General features: G+C 42.5%; 1 protein-coding gene across 1 annotated transcript in view; it reads right to left on the reverse strand.

The window, feature by feature from the left end:
* Nucleotides 1-2,743: 2,743 nt before the first annotated feature.
* SNX10 (sorting nexin 10) overlaps nt 2,744-20,638 on the reverse strand; it is a 34,282-nt gene continuing 16,387 nt past the window's right edge. The window contains exons 3-7 of the mRNA XM_014937836.1: nt 17,246-17,332; nt 15,108-15,208; nt 14,420-14,518; nt 5,412-5,627; nt 2,744-4,963 (exon numbers count right to left, since the gene is read on the reverse strand). Coding sequence (XP_014793322.1) covers nt 4,885-4,963; nt 5,412-5,627; nt 14,420-14,518; nt 15,108-15,208; nt 17,246-17,332 — 582 coding nt within the window. The 3' untranslated portion in view covers nt 2,744-4,884. The remainder of the gene's footprint in view (nt 4,964-5,411; nt 5,628-14,419; nt 14,519-15,107; nt 15,209-17,245; nt 17,333-20,638) is intronic.

Below are 20,638 nucleotides of genomic sequence, written 5' to 3' on the forward strand. Positions count from 1 at the left end.
GGCCCCCCCATTTCAGCACAGCCTGCCTGCCGCACAGCCTGCCTGCCACACAGCCTGCCAAATGGCACGCCTTGGCTCCGCGCTGCCCCTTAATTGCTTTTACATTAAAAAAAATATATACATATAAATTTTTATACATAATGTATAAATTATATATCATTATTTTCGTATTGCTTTTACATAAAAAATAAAAAATACAAATTATATATTATTACAAATGCATGCATCAAATATATATTAATATATTATCGTAAAAATATATGGTGTATTCTATATGTCCTATATCTTTTGTATATAATTTTAATATTTATTCTATATAAATATATTTTTTCTAAAATTGCAGAACCCGGTGCTGGTGTGCCGGGGGGGGTCGGTGCGTGGGGTGCAGCGGGGGCTCCCCCGTGGGGAGGGAGGCAAGTGCACCCCCAACCTCTCGAACCCCCCCACCTCGGCTGAGCCCCATCCCCAGCGCGGGGGGGGGCGCCTCCTGGTTGTCCCTGGATGCGGAGCTGTGCGGAGGAGAGGGGGGAGGATGACTCTGGGATGGGTGGGCTCTGCCGTGGGGGACGGGGAGCAGTAACGCCGAGGAATAAAGGGAAAATAGGCGATAAACCCCCCACGCCCCCGCGGAGCCAAGCGCGGAGGCAGCGCACCCCGCTCCGCGCTTCTCCCTGGCCCACAGCGCCCCCTGGCGGAGAGGCGCGGCGCGGCCGGGAGGAGAAAGAGGAAGAGGAGGAGGAGGAGGAGGAGGGGGATGCGGGGCCGGTCTCCGCGCCGCCCCGTGGGGGAGAACGGGGCGGCCACGCGTGGATGGGGAGGGGCGGATCAAGGCCGGGCGGCTGCGCAGCGCGGGGCGGTGGAGGGGAGGGGAGGGGGGAGAGGAGGAGGAGAGGGGGCGGCAGCCTCCGCGGGGCGGAGCGGAGCGGGGCGGAGAGGACGGCGGCCCCCAGGTAAGGCGCTCGCCCGGCTCCGCGGCCCCCGGGGCAGCGCCGGGAGGGGACGGGGCGCGGGGAAGGGCCGGGGCGATGATGCTGCCGCCGCCTCTCCCGGGGTTTAGAGCTGTTCCTTTCCTTCTTTTTTATTTATTATTTTTTTTTAAAGTTCTGTCTGCGCGGTGACCCGCGGGAGCATCCGCTGGCGAGCAGCCGGGGACGGAGCAACGGGGACCCGCGTGGGCTCGGAGCCGGGGGGGTTGGAAAATTAAAAAAAAATCGAGGGGTTAAGCCCCTGGGAGAAAGTTTGATGTTTGTTTTATAAGTTATTTCCTAGGGCGGTTTTATTTTATTACATAAAAAGCGATTCAACTCGTTGCGGGGTATTTTTATCATCAAGGAGCAGAATAACGGTGTCTTTCCCAAAGTATTTAGGCCTTTCATGAAAAGACTGAACCTGATACAGTAAATATTGATTTACATTTTTGCAACAGTGATTTACACGTTTGCAATATTGTAAAAGCTGGTAGGGGGGGGAAAAAATCCCCTGCCTTAATTTCTCCCTGGTCATCAGCAGCGCTCCTGGTCCTGCAATTAGAGAGAGATGGTAGAGAAACATGTCCTATGTTTATGATCATCCGTACCTTGCATTTTACAGCGGAGCACATCATAAATATCATGTACCTATCTAACTTAAATACTGCTCTAGAAAAAATTCCAATATCGTACACCTCAAAAAAAAAAAAAAAAAGACTTGGGCACAGAATTTTGCAGGCGTAGACATGGGGCATTGAAGAATATTTTATAAGCATTGAGAACGTTTATAATATTGCCATTTAAATTAAAAATTTCATTCCAAAAGATTTTCTTCTCATCTTTCTTGAAAGCATATTTCAGTGACACTGCAAGTAACAGGTTGTTTAATACTAGTTTGCAATATCCTTAAGTTACACATTATAGAATCTGATAGCACATAAGACTGGAGTTATTTTCACTTTACATTTTCTACAAAACCAGTAACAACAAACCCAAACACAACACTGTGTGTGTGTATATATATATATATGTATATATATACACACACGCATTACAAAATTGGTTGAAGAGTAATTACACATGGTAACTCATAAAGTGATTAGCATATTGATATTGAAATAAAGGAAGCCTTGCTGGCAGGTTTAAACACAAAATAAGAAGTGGTGACTTGTTTTATTTAATTACTTAGAAGCTTTTAGTAAATCACCGTAAAATGAAAACAAAGTTCTAAGCTACAGGTAAAGTTTTTGAGTGCAAAATTTCTGCAATAGATATAAATCAGCAATAGTGATTATACAATATTTTAAATGGGCTAATACCTAGTTTATAAAATTAACAGAAAACATCAGCATTATTCACAAATGAAAACAGAGTCAAAATACCAGTGATCAACTGAATCAAATTACATAGTATTAAAAAAGATATGTATCACCAAATCACTGGTCATGAAAGTAATTAAAAATAATTTTTTTACACTTAAATGTAACTGTTACAAATTTAAATGTTGCAAATAAAAAAAAATCTTAAAGCATTTATATGCAGATAAATACAGCTGATACAAAAAGAAGACATACTAGAGCACAGAGTACTTTTCCTTCCCCTTTAATAAGAAATATTCCAGTAATACTAGCTACACAAACAACATTCAAAAGATAAAAATTTAAACAATTTTCTGTCAAAAGCTGGGAAAAAAGTTCCAGTCGAGTAGTCCTCGAATTTTTGAGCAGGGTGACAAAGAAAATAACAGAACAACACTAGAACTATTAGAAAAGAAGTATTTATTTCAGAAACATCTTTATTTGGAAAACACTCACTGGCATACAGATAAGCTCCTGGAATTTAAAAATAAAAAATAGCCATAAAGGCTCTCCAAACCTTGTATTTCTGTAATTTTTGTCAGATACTGAGGATGTGTTAGTAGGCCAGAATTGTAAAGTGCTTCAACAGTTTAGATCAGTCTTTTAAAACAAAATAAAAAAAACACTCCCCTAACATTGCATTAAATAAAAACATTAATATCTTTCTCAGACAGTTTGGTTTTCTATATTTTCCCCATCTTTTAAATAAATTTGCTAAACAATTTTTCTTGTAATGTGGCATCTCAAAGTAAAAAAAAAAAAAAAAAAAGTCAAGTAATCAAATATCTCTGCCTGGCAATAACAGCTATTTTTTAAGCTACTTTTAGTGATAACTTGTTGCTTTTAATTAAATTTTATCACTTTTACTTTAAAATAGCTTTGCAGCTAACTCACACGCAAGCTGAGAAGGTGAATAGATACATTTGTGCAATTCAATAGGACCAAGCAAAAAGAAAACATGGATATTTATCTCATAAAAGTGCTACCATCAACAAAACACAGTGCCTTAAAGTAGTTACCTAAGAGATGTTATCCTCAGGCTATTAAAACACGTTTCTAAAATTACACAGATTCCCAGCTGGATGCTTCAAAAAAGCATGCCCACACACGCCTGTGGTAACCTTTATTATCTGGCTATTTAATAATCTATTGTTTCTGTAATCCACAGGTTTAAAATGCTCCTTCTTTGAAAGTATCCACTTAATTATTTTAGAAAAAAAACAAAAACAAAAACAAAACACAAAACAAAAACCCCAAACCAAACAAAAATATGCATTTTTAGGCCGGTAACTACAGCACTGAAGTTAATGCGATCTTTGCTAGGGCAATCAGACCCCCTAGCTCTTTTTAATAGCAGTTAAATGTCAAATATAAATACAACACCACAGTAAAACATATTCCTTTGACAGAATCTGGGACAAGACACTACGCAGCTGCTGTTAACAATAAAGAGCAAAACTGACGTTTAATCAAAAAATAAGTGTTGGTGGTTAGGGAGCTGTGCTCCAGCCTGCCTTTTGTTTGGGGAAAAAGGCAGTATTCCGGCGTGTTAACTACAGCCCCCATGAAACCAGCAGCTCCTGTTGCTCCCACAGAGGGGAGAGGTCCCACGTCCCTGCGGTCACAGCCTCGTGGTGACAGTCACCTCGGGGAGGGAGACGCTCTCCATTTAAAACTGCTGAAATACAGCATTTCCCCCCACATCTGCAAACGTTAAGTGCCCACGGTTGGACACGCTGGGTGAAATCCTGGCCCAACAGAGGCCGATGCAGAAGTCAGCCACTGGTTTCAGTAGGCCTCGTCCAGGATTTTCACCCAGGAATCTGTCCACCCAGAATCTGTCCTTCCCTGGGAACTGAGAATCTCCAGCAAGCCTAGAAATTAAAGTCGCTTTTATTCATATTTCTAACTTCCAAGCGACCAGGCTCAAGAATTTTGGCCTTCGGTCCTTATGCATGATAAAACCAAGCTTCCCATCAACATTGCAGAAGGACCAGGGGAGGATATATTTATATCTCAAATTGTCAGCAGCATATAGTTTGTACAAATGTCGTTTTGCTGATGTTGCTGAGCTACTTTAAAAAGTGAATACCTTGTGGGGTGTGTAATTTCATCACCAATGTCAAATGACTTCTGAAGATGAAACTTCTCTGATGCAAATTACAAAAAGATGCTTTGAATTTATTTGGTATGATGTACAAACTCCTAAAATGAGGAGTTATCTTTATTTTTCAGATCAGATACATTAAGGGAAAGGTTTTAACTGCCAGGTATGTCAGCAGAGCCTGACTTAACTCAATACTGAGATTGTAATAGTCACAAAAACCCAAGTGCAATAGGCAGTGCATAGACCTGAATCAACATATATAATAAATCAACAAAGAAATAATAGTACCAAGGTCTGTTTTGAAAATTTTGTAAGGACGTATGGTTGTACTGACGACGTGTCTTTTAGGTAGGTGTTACCAGCCAGCTGTGTTTACGTGGTACACGCAACCCGCAAACAGAGCAGAATCTGCCTCGTGCTGTCCTTAAGATAGCAATACAGGAATGATTTTTCATGATTCTTCAGAAGCTGGGCTTGCTTTACATCCGCATGAAATGCTGTCATCACTAGGTCCAAGCCCGGAGGATGAACTGCAGAAAAGGGGAGTGAGAGGAAAGGAAAAAAAAAAAAATAAAAGGAGGAAATTGGTTTTCACAACACACTCAAAGCCTGAGTAACAGAGGAGAACTTTAATTATCTCCAGTCACAAAGAGAGACAGGAAATTTGGACTTTTAATTAGCCATTTGGAGTGCAGTTGGATATTTTTTTAGCAAGATAATTTAAACGCGAATAATTCAAGTCTGACTAAATGAAATTCACATAATCAGAATGCAGATAATTGAATTTCTACTGCATTCATTAATTCAGTGTGGAGGTGTGTGTGAAGACTTCTATGATGAGCTGTCACAGCTCAATAAAATCTCAGTCAATTAATTTTTTCATTATCTTAGTATTACATCAACAAAAAAAAAGCGAGGCACGCGCGCGTGCATGTACGTATATATAATCTCAGAAAGCAAGGAAATAACAGAAATCACCTCTCCGAATCAGAGTCCCCGTCGGTTTTTCCTTTTTTTCTCTCTCCGTCCTCTACAGGGAAGCGTCTGTTCGAGGAGGCGAACTCATGGATGGCGTCAGCAACGGAGTATTTGGTCTGTCCAGAGACACAGGCCTCCATGTCCTCCGGGCTCAGCTGAGTCTGTAAGAAGAGGTGAAGCCGACTGTCGGAAAGCAACAACGCGTCCTGCAGGATCCTGGAAAAAGAAAAAAAAAAAAAACCAAAACCCAACAAATTAACGTAAAATGTTTTTATACAGATGCACATACACGCATATATTCTCACGTCTTTTTACCAGCACAAATCCCAAACGATGTCCCGCTTTCAAGTTTTCAGATGAATCCCAAATCGGTAACAGAAGGTAACGAACATATTAAAATGATTAGGTGCGTGTTACTTTCTTATTACATTATTTGGAATTTTAGGTGAGTAAAAACACGAAGCTAATAGTTAGGCACATCTGCTATTAGAATAACTTCAAGGACATTTCTTGCATTTAACCATCTATTATTACCACGTGGATCAATTAATGATTTTTAGGCAGTTGGAGGCATATACTCTTACAAAAATTTGGTCTCTGCTCGAGAACTCTTTTTTTTTTTTTCTAATAGCTAAGCTTTTCTAAAAATTACAAGTCGCCAGTTTCTTTGGTGGGGGAAAGATGCGTGTACAAAGATGGAGAACTTCAGACACACACAGCGTCAGGACTTTGAAATACCTGTAAATAACGGAGCCAACACTAGCCAAAATCATTTACGCTTCTACAAATGTGCGTACATTTAAACTAGCATGAAAGTGCTAATACGGAACACTGATTTAAATAAACTTGCAGTTTTCAGAGAATCTTAAATACTATTTCAGTCCAGCTGTGCTTTTTCAAAAGTCCATTTTGATCTTTGGTTTATATATATTTTAAATTAAGTCTTCCAATAAATTTAGCACAGAGTATGTACTTACATTAAGTGAAAGCAGACAAAATACAATACATTCCACTAACACAGAAAGTTGTCTAGATACTTTAATTGAGGATTATCATCACTATTTTGACGGGGGAAAAAAAAGCAACTTTGCTGCAACATTTCTCTAAAGAAGGAACTCTTTAATACACAAATCCTAGAATGATCAACAAGAGACTCTCTTGTTTATATGTATATATAATTCTACTCATGTAATAAAGTCATCAGAGCCTATGACCATGCCAAACACTGCTCTACAGAAAATTATTAAAATATCTTTAAACAAATGAAAACTATTAAGAGTCAATATTTACTTATTCTACCCATTTAGGTTACAGTCATCACCAAAAAAAAAAATCATTGCTACGCAATAGGAAATAAGAGATGACATTAACGTAAGAACTAGTAAGAGCAGAAAGAAATACTGCATTCTATAGGTACTCTGACTGAAATGAAAAGTATGACCGATTAGTTCCTTCTCTCAAATAAGATTAATTGTGTGTTTGGTCTGTAACGTTTTAAAACACGAATACATTCTGAAAACTGTTCTCTAAAGTGGCCAACATTACAATAACATTTAATAAATACATTAAAGGATTTCTGGCTTCATCTAAGCCTATAAAAATTTGACAAATTAAAATAAGTAACAAGAGTCATCTAACTGAAAATGCGGGATATTTGTGTGCGTGCATGTTTCATTTGCCGAGGGAAACACACACACACAGAGTCTCAACCAAATAATTCAAACTTTGACACTTCCCAGTGAGGAAATGTCTGCAATGACCCTAATGATCTACCAGGTGCATATGAAATTCAATCTAAGAGGGACCAGATTTCGCTGAAGTTCGAAATAAGCAGACTTTCATACCTAGAAAAAGCCTTTTTAGTCTGATCTAAAGTCTCACGATTTTACCTGAAAATAAACACAGCAAATAGACATCTGTAAAAATCAATGCACGCTGCGTATTAATAGACAGAAAAACTTTGTAATCTACAAAAGGCCAGCAAACATGGTGTAAAAAGTATTTAAAACAAAATTTACAGGTCTACACACCTGGACAGCAACAGCACGAATACAGTTTGAAAAGCCATCATTCAGCAGCCATTACAGGATTTCAGCCTTGACTCTTGATAAACATACATTCCAATCAAAGACAAACATGGCAACAAAAAAGAAAAAGTATCATTCCGCACAATAAATCCACATTTATAGTTTATGCACTTGAGGGAGTAAATTTTCTACTTCCTCTTTTCCTCCTCTTGAAAAAAAAACAAGAACATAAACCCCAACATGCTGGAGTTTACTGCAGAGGAACCAGAGTTCCCGTTTTTCCCAGGCTCAGGAGCACAATGAGGGGATGCACATTTCTGCAATTCTAACATTTGCGTGTCTAATACCGAGTGACCCAGCAAAAAGCCAAGACGTTAAACTCCGGGGAGGGCATTCAGTTTCACAGATTTTCCTCTTGCCGAACCTTCAAAAGTTTCCTGCCAACCGGCGCAGGCACAAGTAACTAACTGTTCATGAGATTACACTACACTTACAGCTCTGTTGCTGTTGGAAATGTATTTTATTTTCTTTATAAAATAATGGCTAATCTTTAAAATTGATTTTAGATGGTTTGAGGCATTACACCAGAGAAGTAATGAGCACTAATGTCAATGATATTGGACACAAATTCATTTTAGCTTTATTTCATGTCCAGTACAATTCTGCTAAGCCTTGAACTGCTAAAGCACTGTTATTAACTCGGCAGTAACCTAACACATGGAACAGCAAACAAAAGTGATAAGAGCACAGACTGATCAGGACCTCAAGGCTACTGTCCTTTTTCTGCAGCTATAATTCAATTTCCAATTTTACTTTACATTGGACTCATTATTTCACAGTAATTTTCTTTTCTGCTTCAGAGTGCCATCTGGAGGCGAAAGGAGCAAAGAGAAGCCAGGGCAAAGAAATGGAAAGAAATGTTTATGAAGCTAATCACACATGTGTGCATATGTGTACGTGTATGTTCACAAGGGGGGAAGGGACCAAACACTCAACGCGTTTTGCAAACCATTTGAAACCATCCTGAAAGCAAACATCTGGGCACCTTTCACCCAGTCATACCCTGGAAGCATTTCTTTTCCCGTTTAATTAAAAAATAACTTCTGCTTCTCCCACCCCCTCTGAACCAACAGGTTAGATTGCTTTTTAATTGCACCCTTCAAGCAATCAAAATGGAAAAATAAATTCTGTGCTATCTGTAAGCGTTACGCTCTCCTGTTCAAAACACCCCTCCTTTGAGGAAATAACCATACATTTCCCAACAGATGTTACTAGTAGCACAAAGTGCTGGTGCAGTGGTTGCTCTCCAGGGCTTTCACCCTCCTGGGGACTCGCTGCGTGAAGGGGTTGTGCGTCTATTAAGAAAAAATAAAAAATAGATTTGGCTGCAAGGTCTTCAAGTATCAAAATGAGCAACACACCACTGAACAAATTAAGGGGGCAAGAGGGGAGGTGGGGTGTCGCGGTGCCGGTACCCAGGTGCTCGAGCAGGGGCTGAATGCCTTAACAGTACTGGTTGTATGGTTTCCACGGACAACCAGTAGCCTCCACTGGTTTTATCACCCCCGGTGTGGACACACAGCCACCATCACAGCCACCCACGGCAGCGCTCGCCGCCGCCGCGCTCACGGCAGAGTCGTGGCCCACGGTGATAATTCCTATAAACTGCCCCGGCGCATTTAAGAGAACAACAGGCTTCCCATGCGCGCCTGGAATGAGGAGGAAAGGCTAAATCCTGCGAGCCTTGATCCCATCAGCAGTCATTACTTGTCAGAGATCGCGCTCCTCTCGGCCAGATTGCTCACACCCATAATGACTACTTATGTGATTAAGGGGGCTGCAGGAGAAGGCTCGACATTTGAATTAGAGATAATAAAATAATTTTTTTTATATTTTTTTTTTATTCACAGCTACGTGAATCTTTGTCTGTAAGCTCTCAGCAAACGCTCGTGATCCCTAGACCTTTAAAGAAACAGGGCTGAAAAAAAATGTCACTTCACAACCCAAAGAAATAATGCCGTTTTTGAGGAAATGCTGGACGCCGTATGAGGAGTATTTCTCCTTCCCCGCGTTACGGCAAGAACATTTACAAAAGACAAAACATGTGGTTTGTCTTATTTGGACAAGGTCCAAAATCTGGTTTTCTTCAACATGATTTTATTAGGTATATTATACACTGTTCTGCTGGAGGAGAACAACATATGGCTGAACAGTACAACTTAATCCTAACTAAAGATTTCCTGTATCTACTGTAACCTAATACAATGACAGATGCACACTTGCATGTGTGTGGAAGGTTAACACTCCGATTTTGTTTTCGACAAATTTACTCTGCCCATTTACATCATATCATAAGAGCAAGGGGAAAGGAAAAAAAAAACAACACAAAACCCAAAAACCACATAAAACCACCAACCCAGGAGGAGTTGAGAGGCGGGGGCTGACAGCCTGGGCTTTGGTGCCCTCTATTGAGCATCCAGCCCCTCAGCCCCAGCCCACAGCAAACAAAGCCCCAGTTTCCTCTTAAAAAAAATAAAAATAATTTTTTAAAAAGTGTGTTTCCTCCTTCATTTTTTATAAGGGAGGAAATACTATTGAGAGCGAGCAACTGCGACGCAACTGTTGGGCATCTGATAACGTTGAAAAAGGATTAAGCGACCCGCGCCTGCTGGGCATTGCTCCCTGCACTCACCAGAGAGGGAAGATCTCCAAGGTTCCATTGGAAAGAGACAGCCACCACTCGCCCGAGGAGGTCCCACTTGCCCCATGTCCACCCGTACCTCCCACAAGCCCTTTGGAGTCAGTCTCCCACTCTCCACATCCCTGAGAGCTCCTGGAGGAGACACCTCCATGAGAGTCCTCCAACCCTGCACCAGCTCCTGCTTGTGGGACCGTGGTGGGGAAGGTGAGGAGGAAGGCAAAAGCCCAGCCACCTCCAGTGAGTGGCTCTACCTTCAGCAGCCGTGTTTTGGGTGGCTTCCTCACCCCAGCCCCAAGCGAGCCCAACGCACAGCCATCCCGAGCAGCCACGCTGGGGATGCTCTTCGTCTCCTGTGGATCCAAGAGCTGCATTTCTCAAAACTCCTAGTATGTCTTCATAAACTGCACTTATAAACCAATTGAGGACTAGTCATCTTTCCTCAACCACGTAATTTTTTGGAACCAACTGTATTCAATAAAAAATGAGAGCTGCATTTCTCAAAACTCCTAGTACATCTTAATAAACTGCACATCTTATAAACCAATTGAGGACTAATCGCCTCTCCTCAACCACATAATTTTTTTGGAACCAACTGTATTCAATAAAAAAATGCCAGTGATTGAACCCATCTTCATTTTAAAACATTTTTTTTTTTAATTAGCTTTCTGATAAGCAAACCCAAATGGTGCTCCGTGAAGGCAATCTAAATCCCAAAGTTAAACCTGGGGGGGCTACAAAGGGATTAAAGCAAAGAGGACCTTACAGAACCTAATATTATAATGTAGTGCTTTAATTTTGAACTCTAATTTAAGAATAAACTTTCCGTGCCAATTTACAGACATCCTCAAAGGTATGAGGATACTTACCAGGAAAAACACATAATTTTCCTTATTCTTAAGAAGAAATTTATAATTGAAAAGGGGCTAGCTGACTTCCGTTAATGCAAATGGCCTCTTGAAATATTAAATTACACCCAGACAAGAAGTGAGCTTTACGGCTCTTCATCACTCAGAGATAATAACCTGTGAGACAAGCAGGTCTTGCCCTGCATTCGCGCAGTAAAGCCGGATGAGAATGGGACACCTGTTCCCAGATTTCACCAAACTCTAGTGCTTTTCTTTCGTGTCCAGCTGTTGGCCTCATTCTCAAGCTACTGTGCTCAGCACAGAGAGGCTTCAGGAAGACCTTGTCTAAATGCACACCTTGCCCTGTGCCAACCATCCTGGAGGGACACAGGGAGGACAAGAGAACTCCATAGCCATCCACGTATAGGCAATACGGAGGAGCTCCCAGGGCCAGGAGCTGACTGTCTAAGTGCACACCTTGCCCTGTGCTAACCGTCCTGGAGGGACACAAGGACAAGAGAACTCCATGGCCATCCACGTACAGGTGATACGGAGGAGCTCCCAGGGCCAGGAGCTGAACACCAGAGAGCCTCCAGCCGCTCCATCCTTACTCCTTGGGCACGTGGCTCCTGCTCAGGAAGACACCACAGCAACAGGAAAGGGGCACAGAGACTGTGACAGATCTAAACTCCATCTCAGAGATGGGGTGGATCCCAATAACCTCACAAAAACATAATCTGGAGACCTCTCCCTTGACAGGTCCAGATAGACTCGAATCCCACCTCTTCTTCCCACAGTCACAAAGCGCTCCATCCTTACTCCTTGGGCACGTGGCTCCTGCTCAGGAAGACACCACAGCAACAGGAAAGGGGCACAGAGACTGTGACAGATCTAAACTCCATCTCAGAGATGGGGTGGATCCCAATAACCTCACAAAAACATAATCTGGAGACCTCTCCCTTGACAGGTCCAGATAGACTCGAATCCCACCTCTTCTTCCCACAGTCACAAAGAACCACCAGCAGGGCTGTGAGCTCGTGCTCAGCGATGGCCATAATTGCTGGGGCAAACTCAGCTTGGCAGTTCTGGGTTACACCATCCCACTCAACTACTTTCTAACTCCCTTCCTACCCCCTTCTTAATGTACCAGGGAGGTCCTGCTTCCTAGCATTGCTGCACCACAGAACGTGTAGCCTCCAGATGGAGAGCTTTAGTAAAGCCAAGTGTGTGTATACATAGATATACACAGAGACACACAGGCTTGTCCACGAGTCCCACAAATCCAAAGAAATCATAACCTTTGGTTCAGACTCATAAAGAAAAAAGGGAAATAATAATAATAATTTTTAAAAAAGCAGCATGGCAGCATATCTGAGCCAGTGAAAAGATGCTTTGTGTAAGGAGCAGCACAGAGGTGCCAGCCTTTTAGTAAAGCCAAGCGTGTGTATATATATATACACACAGAGACACACATGCTTGTCCACGAGTCCCATAAACCCAGAGAAAGAAATCATAACCTTCGGTTCAGACTCAAAGAAAAAAAGGGAAATAATAATAATAATTTTAAAAAAGCATCATGGCAACGTATCTGAGCCAGTGAAAAGATGCCTTGTGTAAGGAGCAGCACAGAGGTGCCAGCCAGCAGAGGGCAATGGTACAGCCCAGAAGGTGCCAGGCCAATTCATCTCAACACAACTCCTATCTCCAAAAATTCCTTCCAGCTACTCCCCAGGGCTGAGAGAAGGCTGACACCTTTCTAAACAGCCTCCAAGTTCAAACACTTAAATCATTACCTTACAACAGAGATGCCTCTTTTCCCCCGACTCCTGGACTAACAGCAGCAAGGTAAAGTCACTGCACGCTGTCACTTTCTGCCCTCAGCACCCATTTAAGTTATGGACATCCACAAAATTGGGGAGTGAGGACGTGTTTTCAGAGCCTGCCTCTGTGTTATGGCTTCTGAAGCACAGTCAGCATTGTAGGTATTTTTGATGCTGAAATACTGTAGCTTGTTACCAGACTGGTCTACTTGCCATTTCAAAATGAGAGTGATTTTGGAAACGCACAACTCCGTGGGGCAGCACAGGTAAGTTGAGCTGGTCTCACCCGGAGACCTGAACTACTATACCCTTCAGCTGATCCTTAATATTATCACCTCTCGAGGCACACTCACACTATTTGCCCGTCTTTCTTTCCTGAGGTGCAGAAAAAACATGTCTGATCCTCTTCTGCTTTCCCTCCCCTGTCACACGTGCCTTCATCCAGTGTTTATTTGCTATCCTTTTGGCCACAGATCCTATATAACTGTTTTAGTAAAGAAATTTTATTCCTGCAGCAGTTTGCTTGCCCTGCCTTCAGCTGCTCAGCCTAACAAGTATAGCTCAGGGCCAATGATTTCTTGTCTGGTAGGAAGGCTTATAATTATGCCACACAGACTGGAAAAACAGCAGGTCCAATAGTCCTCTACCCAGTGACCACAAGGCTTAGAGCCTATTTAAAAGATTTGCCTTTTCCCCTTTGCTTATGCAGTTCTGATTCATGGAAACACTGACAGTGAAGGAAGATGAACGGTCTCCACTCACACCGTTTCCCCATCCCCTTACCATGAGCAGTGGCTAAAGAGAGCCTTCAAAAGGCATGCACCATCCCTAGCAGTTGTGAGCAGCCTGCTCTCACACCAGCAGTGCCAGGGTACTATGAGAACGGCAGAGAAAGCAGAAAATTACACCAACAGGGTCTTCTTCCACTGCAGGTGATGTGGTTACAGCAGCAGGACTGAGGGATGCAGGACTGAGACTCACACAGTGCTCCCTTGTAAGGCAGGTCAGACTCTATACACCAGTCCTTTACACTAACCCTTTACATAACCCCACGGATGAATGATTTTATACAGATTGCAGCTGTACTGGAAGTGGTCACAGCTGCTAGAGCCCGTCTGTGTTAGTGGGGCTGGTAAACAAAGTAATTGCCATTATAGGAAGTGTCTGTGTCAGGAAGCCCCAGTACAGGCTTCTCCCAGGCTCCCAGTGGTTGGTCCCACAAAGACACTGATTTTTCCATGGAGATAAAAAGGGAGAGAAGTCTGTTTCTTTGCGTGAAAATATCCAGCTCGTTCTTGAAAGCTAGAAATAGACATCACAGTGACAGATCTCCCAACCTTAGTACCCAATTGCAAAGCGACATAAATCCAAAGCTATTATTTATAACCAGTGCAATGAAACACAATGGAAAAGCCCCAGCTGACGTTTCCCTACAGCCAATAGAACTGAAGTCACGTGTATGAAATATGACTTTGCAAATAAAAAAGCAAGCCGAATGTGCAACATGTACAGATGACCACACGGTGGCCCTCAAGTACCAGAGATGAGCTATTTTCAACCAGAAAATTGATGACATCATAAAAATGCCAACATGTCTAGGATGGGCTGTACTTACTTTTCCAGGAATTCCTGCAGACCCTGCCGGCGATGGTCCACGTGATGGGGATTGTTCATATTGAAAAAGGGAGTCTTAGATGGCAGTTCAGGTAACTGTCTTTATAAACAAGAAGGAAACACACAGTTAAAACCAGATCTGAAACAGCAGAGAAAAATGCAATAAGCAAATGCCAACCCCAAGCAAGTGAAATTCATGGGGCACATTCCGGAAGTTCATGAAATGGAATTTGGGAATGCAAGGTTGAGAAACTGGAGGGCTTCTCACACACCTCAAAGGGCAAAATAAGCAAACCAGATATTTCTGGTCCAGTTGTTATGCCTGCATGCTTGTCTGCCCGAGTCCCTCATGGTCCTTGCAGATCCTAAACACGTCCTAAAAGCACAGAAAGGAGGTCTGTACACCCACACCACACTGCTGTTTCTGCTACCTGGGCGTAGCAAAGGGAAACCCAGACCAAATCCCTTACAAATTAGAGGGGGGCTCACCAACCAAAGGCTATCAGTACCAACCACGTTCTTCTGGGTTTAAAGCAGAGAAAACGCCTTGCACAGAATAAACCTGTGCTGGTAAGAAACACAGGACACTTTCCAGCTCTGATTTCTGTGATTCTCAGCACTAAGATGAAACAATCCTCCCCTTCTGTGACTTCCATGAGTATTAAGTAGCCAGATATGAAGTTGCTCACATAAGCACTGCGTTGCTCTGAAGCCTCTGCCGAAGCCAAACGAATTCTCGAAAGCGTCGTCTAACACAGGATGTTTTCCTTGTGAAGCACATACTGTTTGTCTGTTGGGAAATATAGAAAAAAAACCCAACAAAACATTTTACTTTGTAAATCAGCTTAAGCTAAAGTGCAGGCATTGCATTAGAAACACATCCAAGATGCTAATCCCTGAAACACCAATGGAAAGCTTGACATAAATTCAGGTTAGGTTAAGGACTGTGCTTTATCTCAGATAGGAACTGGTGACAGTTTCTAATACTTCTCAGGGGAAGTATTTTTCATTGCTTCTTTCTCTTTTTAAAAGCAAGAGATCTGGATTATGGTACAACTTGCAGTAACAGGAAAAAAAAAATCTCAGAAAAAAAAAAGTTTTGGCAGATAATGCCAACCTGTGCGGGGAAGTAAATCATGTTTAGCTATTCTGGTCATAATCCTGCAAACAGCCAGCAAAACAGTTCTTCCAGTGTGCAATCCTACTTAAATCAAATCAAAGGAACGAATGTGACTGCTCTCCCCAAATAGCAGCAGTTGGAAATTTTCCCACAGAACGCTATTAGTCCACTAGAAAAATGCCAATTCATCAAAGAGAAACAATTCACGGAAATTAAATGCGTCTGCCAAATTTTCCCGTGGAGCATACACTTAGATGAAACCCCACCTGCCAGAGAGGACTGCATTATAAATCTGCCTGCTGTCCAACGATCGCCTGCCAGGAGCCACCATTCCTAGACAGCAGACTGTAGAGGGCCCAAAGATGCCAGCTTTCTGGAACAGATGAATCTTTGGATACCCCACAGTCTAAGAAGCCAAACGCTCTAGGTGCTGGGCAGAAGGGGAATTCTGCTGGTCTAAGAGCCTAGCAGACCCAAGATTTTGAATCCATGGAGAACCCTGGACGGTAGGACTGACCTACAGAGCTGGTCTCTGAAAGCCCTGTGGTGGTAGGATGCTGAGCTGATGGTTATCAGCCTCAGAGGTGCCCAGTGCTGAATCACATGCCACTGGGTCTAAAAGACATCACCCCAACTTAGCAGTCGCTGAGAAAGCCAGGAATATACTTGTGTTCAGAAGCACCAACGCCTGTGAAACAGCAACACAGCACCTGCCCCGCCAGATCTACTGAACTTCTATTTACCAGAAATCAAAAATATCACCGCTTTGGAACCAGTACTTAAACCACACTGCAAAATGTGAAAGTTTCACAGTCCCAATTGCCACACAGGAGAGAAGCACTTGTCACGATGGGCACTTAACAAGCCATCATTTGACTGCTTGCTCTCATTATGCTGAACGCTTAACTCTCCCACACAGGAAGGAAATGCTCTCGGTCCTGTGCCAAGCACTAATCACCTAACTCGGTGCTCTCAAATTCTTCACCTGATACTTGATCCACTTCACTAAATCATTTTTTTACGTTGCAATCAAAATCCCTGGATCTAGATTTGGGAAATGAGGGTAACTCCTTCTGTACGTCATCCACCAAGGAAGAATAATCAACAAAACAATTATGTATAGGACAGATTTAAAAGACAAGATAACATTAATTCTAAGTGCATTCCCATTAACAACCATAAACCCAAATGTAGTTACTTGTGGCATCCAAGCACCACTAAACTAGCATAATATGAATGTCAAGGTACTCTGAAAACAACCACACTGCAGCAGCCAAATAACTTGACAAAAATAAACTCAAGAGAATTTAAAGTACATATAACCACATGATTACTTGAAAAGAAAGTTGTTTTCCTGTGAATACCTGAAGAACAAACTACTTCTATAATGGTAAGACATCGCCAACTATGACAACCTCCTAGTTGATAAGTAAAGCTAAGAAAAATCTGTTGCAAGACACTGTGGAGTACACGTGTGAGCAGAACATGAGGTCCACCTCCCAGCTCTGCCACAAACCTCCTGCACAGCCTTTGGCCAACCCACCTTACCTGTTCCACTGCATCTCAGTTGTTAAAAGTAGAATAATATCCTTCAGCCTCCCAGAAGTGTTGTAAAGAAATTCCATTAGTACCCAAACAGAACCCTGGCTTGGACAGAAACAGCAATAAGAGCCCAAAGAATCTTTGCTGATATTTTTTTATACTTACGTGAATAAATATCTCGTAGTCAATGTAAGAATGCCATGAGTCTTCTTTTTGCGTCCTGGGGTCTCTCACCAAGACAGTTACAAATTCCTGCAAGCGCATAATAAAAATCAAGCGATTAATTTCAGAAGACAAAGGGAGCCTGAAAGACTCTCTTGATCGCTCTGCTTTTCCACAAACTACTGTGCTCAGATTGAAAACTGAACTGCTGTTTTATTGAATTTTGCAACCCTATAAAAGGAGAAGCAAAAAGCAATGAATCATCTGAGCTGCACCACATGTCTGGGAAATTCCTTGCCAGACTGCTAGCTGAAAAGGAGTGTTTCAGATTAAGTAATACTGTGAGAAGTCATACATGTTTCATGCATGGGAGATTTGGCGATTTCAGTAGCTACAAGCTAAAAACCTAACAAAGTCACACATGTAACAGGTATATTAGACTTTTCCCACCCTTGCAGTCAACACTCACAAAGCAGGTGTTACAAACCTGCTCCATGTACCCAACACATACATATAACATCTTATTTGCTCCTAAATTTCTTTTCTCGTTGTACTTAGGCTTTTTTTAAATTAAGTATTTGTACCTTCAAGGATCTGATGTAAGTGCTTGGTACCTCCATAAGGAGGTGAAGAACTGCCTTTTCTCTCTGCCCCAAATGACTTGCTCCGTCCCAGTGAAAAAGAACATACCACCAATAATTGCCCCAGACACAGATTCAACACAGGGAATTCAAGGTCTCAAGCCTAGCATCCTGGATGCCGTGTGGAAGGAGATGAATCCTCCTCTGCCACATAAGCTTCCTGATACACCAGGAACTTAACCCATGGAGTACACCTGAGGATACAGGACCTGGGCACGGTTATCCCAGTCTGCCCATCAACCCACCCAAGGAAGCAACATAGCCAAACTGCAGAGCACAATTCCCCCCCAAAATGGGGGGGGGGGACACGACACAATAATATAGAGTGTTTGTTGCAGAAGTTGTCATATATAGTCTCTTCCCTTTCGATTCCTACACTTATATAATAATTTAGAGGGATCCTGAAGGAGCATGAGGCTTGAGGGCATGACTAAGAGGAACTGTAATAGGCCAAAGAATTACATGCTTCCAAGTATCCTTAGCTAATGACCACATGAAAACTTGTACCATGTTTAAAAAAAAAAATTCAACAATGCAAAACAAAAAGGTAAATCTGTATCTTCATATCGAGATGGAAAAGGTCTCTTTAAAATACAAAGGTTGAAAGCCTGCTTAACTACCTGCTATTTCCCAAGGAAAAGAACAGGCTGCCCTACTTCAGCTGCTTAGATATGCTATTCAGCCAAAGAGCTAAGCCAACCACTTAAATAATGACTCAGTTAAGGAAAACCGTATCATTTTAAGCTGTAGATATATTCCCCCTGAGGAAGGCATTGCACAAGATCCCTGGGTACAGGAATCGACTGTGGGAGGAACGACAGCGTCTCTGGTAAATGACACGTGTTTTTAGTATGACTTTGCACAAATCAAGAAATCTTGAAATAGAAAGCTCTCAAAACGCGCCTCTCCATGCCCAAACCACGGGTGTCAGAAAAGAAACATTCACTCTTCAGCCAAGTCATCTCCCCCCACACTTCGGCGTGCCACCAGCAACCTCCAACAGACCCACAGGAGGACAACGACAACCGTGGATCAAAAGGATTACTATTTTTTTTCTTGCCCCCGAACAGCCACTGCTCTCTGTACATGGCAGGGAGACATTCATGGTCTGGAATAAATCATTTATCACACCGATTCCCAGACAGCACTGCTTCAGGGATGGGGAGCCTGTGGCCTGATGGCTGGACACAGCCCACAGCTTTATCTCCCCTAGTCCGGCTCCCAGTCACAGGGGTGTTTTTCTGCATTATTGCTGGAAACCCTTCTGGTGCGTGTCACGAGCACCTTGTCAAAGAAGCCCCGCTTGAGAGGCTCCCACCATCTCTGCTGTTCTTCCCTCCCTGAAGAGCACTACTTCTCCCCATGCCAACGTGACACACGAGGAACAAACGAACAGAGCTGTAATCGCTTCCACCAGCTGAGGGTCATGCCTTTGCTCCTACAAAAATGCTAGTGGGAGACATGAGGAAATTATTCCCCTCCCAAACAATTTGCTGAACAAAGGAGAGGAAACTATTTTTTGGTTGTTTTCTTTTTTTCCACCTGCCTCACTGTCTATCATATTTATCACACGTATACAGACATAGCATGCTTTCAGACCACTGTAACATCTTTTCATAGCCATAGTCTCATCTTCTTACAATTTTTTGTCTTCCCCAGCCTCCTATTTCCCTGTGACCCCCTCCAAACCAGAGCTGCAACTTCTTCTCCTAAACATGCTTGCTTTTCTTCCCCAAGCCCTAAAAAAAAAAAAAAGTCCTGCAAGACAGAAAAAAGGAATTAACACCAGGAAGCTTCAAACTGGACGCTGCTCTCCTCTTCCCTTGAACTGCCGCAGCCCAGGAGTCACATCTCCTCATGACCTAACCTCGGTCCCCTTCCCCGCATCCACCACCACATCAGCTCCTCATTGTGTCCTTCCTCCTGTGCAGGTTCCCCAAATTATCTCATTTCCAAATAACCTTCTATAACCCCCTCCTTTGCACAGAATCGAAATAAACTCCAGAGTAAAATGCTTCTTTCAACCCCTATTAAACCAAAGTAGTATGATAAAAAGTTGTGTTAGCTACACTCAACACCAAATTTACCTTGCAAATCATTCCAGACCATGCTGATTTACAGAAAAAAATCCTGTATACTTTTAATTTCCAATTAAATAGTCATAGAGTTTCAATACTGAGGAAGTCAAGCACCCTTCAGACTCTACCTATAGAAGAAAGGAGACATGCTATGGCAGGGAGGTGTCCAGGCAGTGTATCACTGAGCCCAGAGTGAAAATGATCTGTGGTCCAGCAAAGCACCTCAAACTGCAGCCCTCACACAGTCAGTTTCAGCTCCGATTTGAAACACCAGGATTTCAGCAGAAGACCGGGTGTTTCTCTTTTTTTTTTTTCCCCTATTATTTCCTTTATTCTGAGTTTGAGTTCAGAATGAAGTAAGATAAATATTAAGCAATTAAAAAAAACCCACAAAACAAAAATGTCCAGCCTTTCTCAAGATCTGTGGTTACTTCCCCTATAAACATCTTGAAGCCGGGAAGTGTTAATCCCAGCTCCCATTAGATTTTTTTACTGCTCTGAAACAGTGGTGTTGCATACTTAGGCTGTCCCTTCTCTTTTGACCTCTAAGCTTTCTCCAGGATACTGGAGGACAACAACATTGATTTAATCAGAGCAGCCCTAACTGCCCAGTATAGATACACTGCCAGAAGAGGTGCTTATGCCTCCCTACCCCTATAAAAGTCAGCTTGTAAAGG

Source organism: Calidris pugnax, unplaced genomic scaffold, assembly GCF_001431845.1.
Source record: "Calidris pugnax isolate Ruff unplaced genomic scaffold, ASM143184v1 scaffold11, whole genome shotgun sequence".
Lineage (NCBI taxonomy): Eukaryota > Metazoa > Chordata > Aves > Charadriiformes > Scolopacidae > Calidris > Calidris pugnax.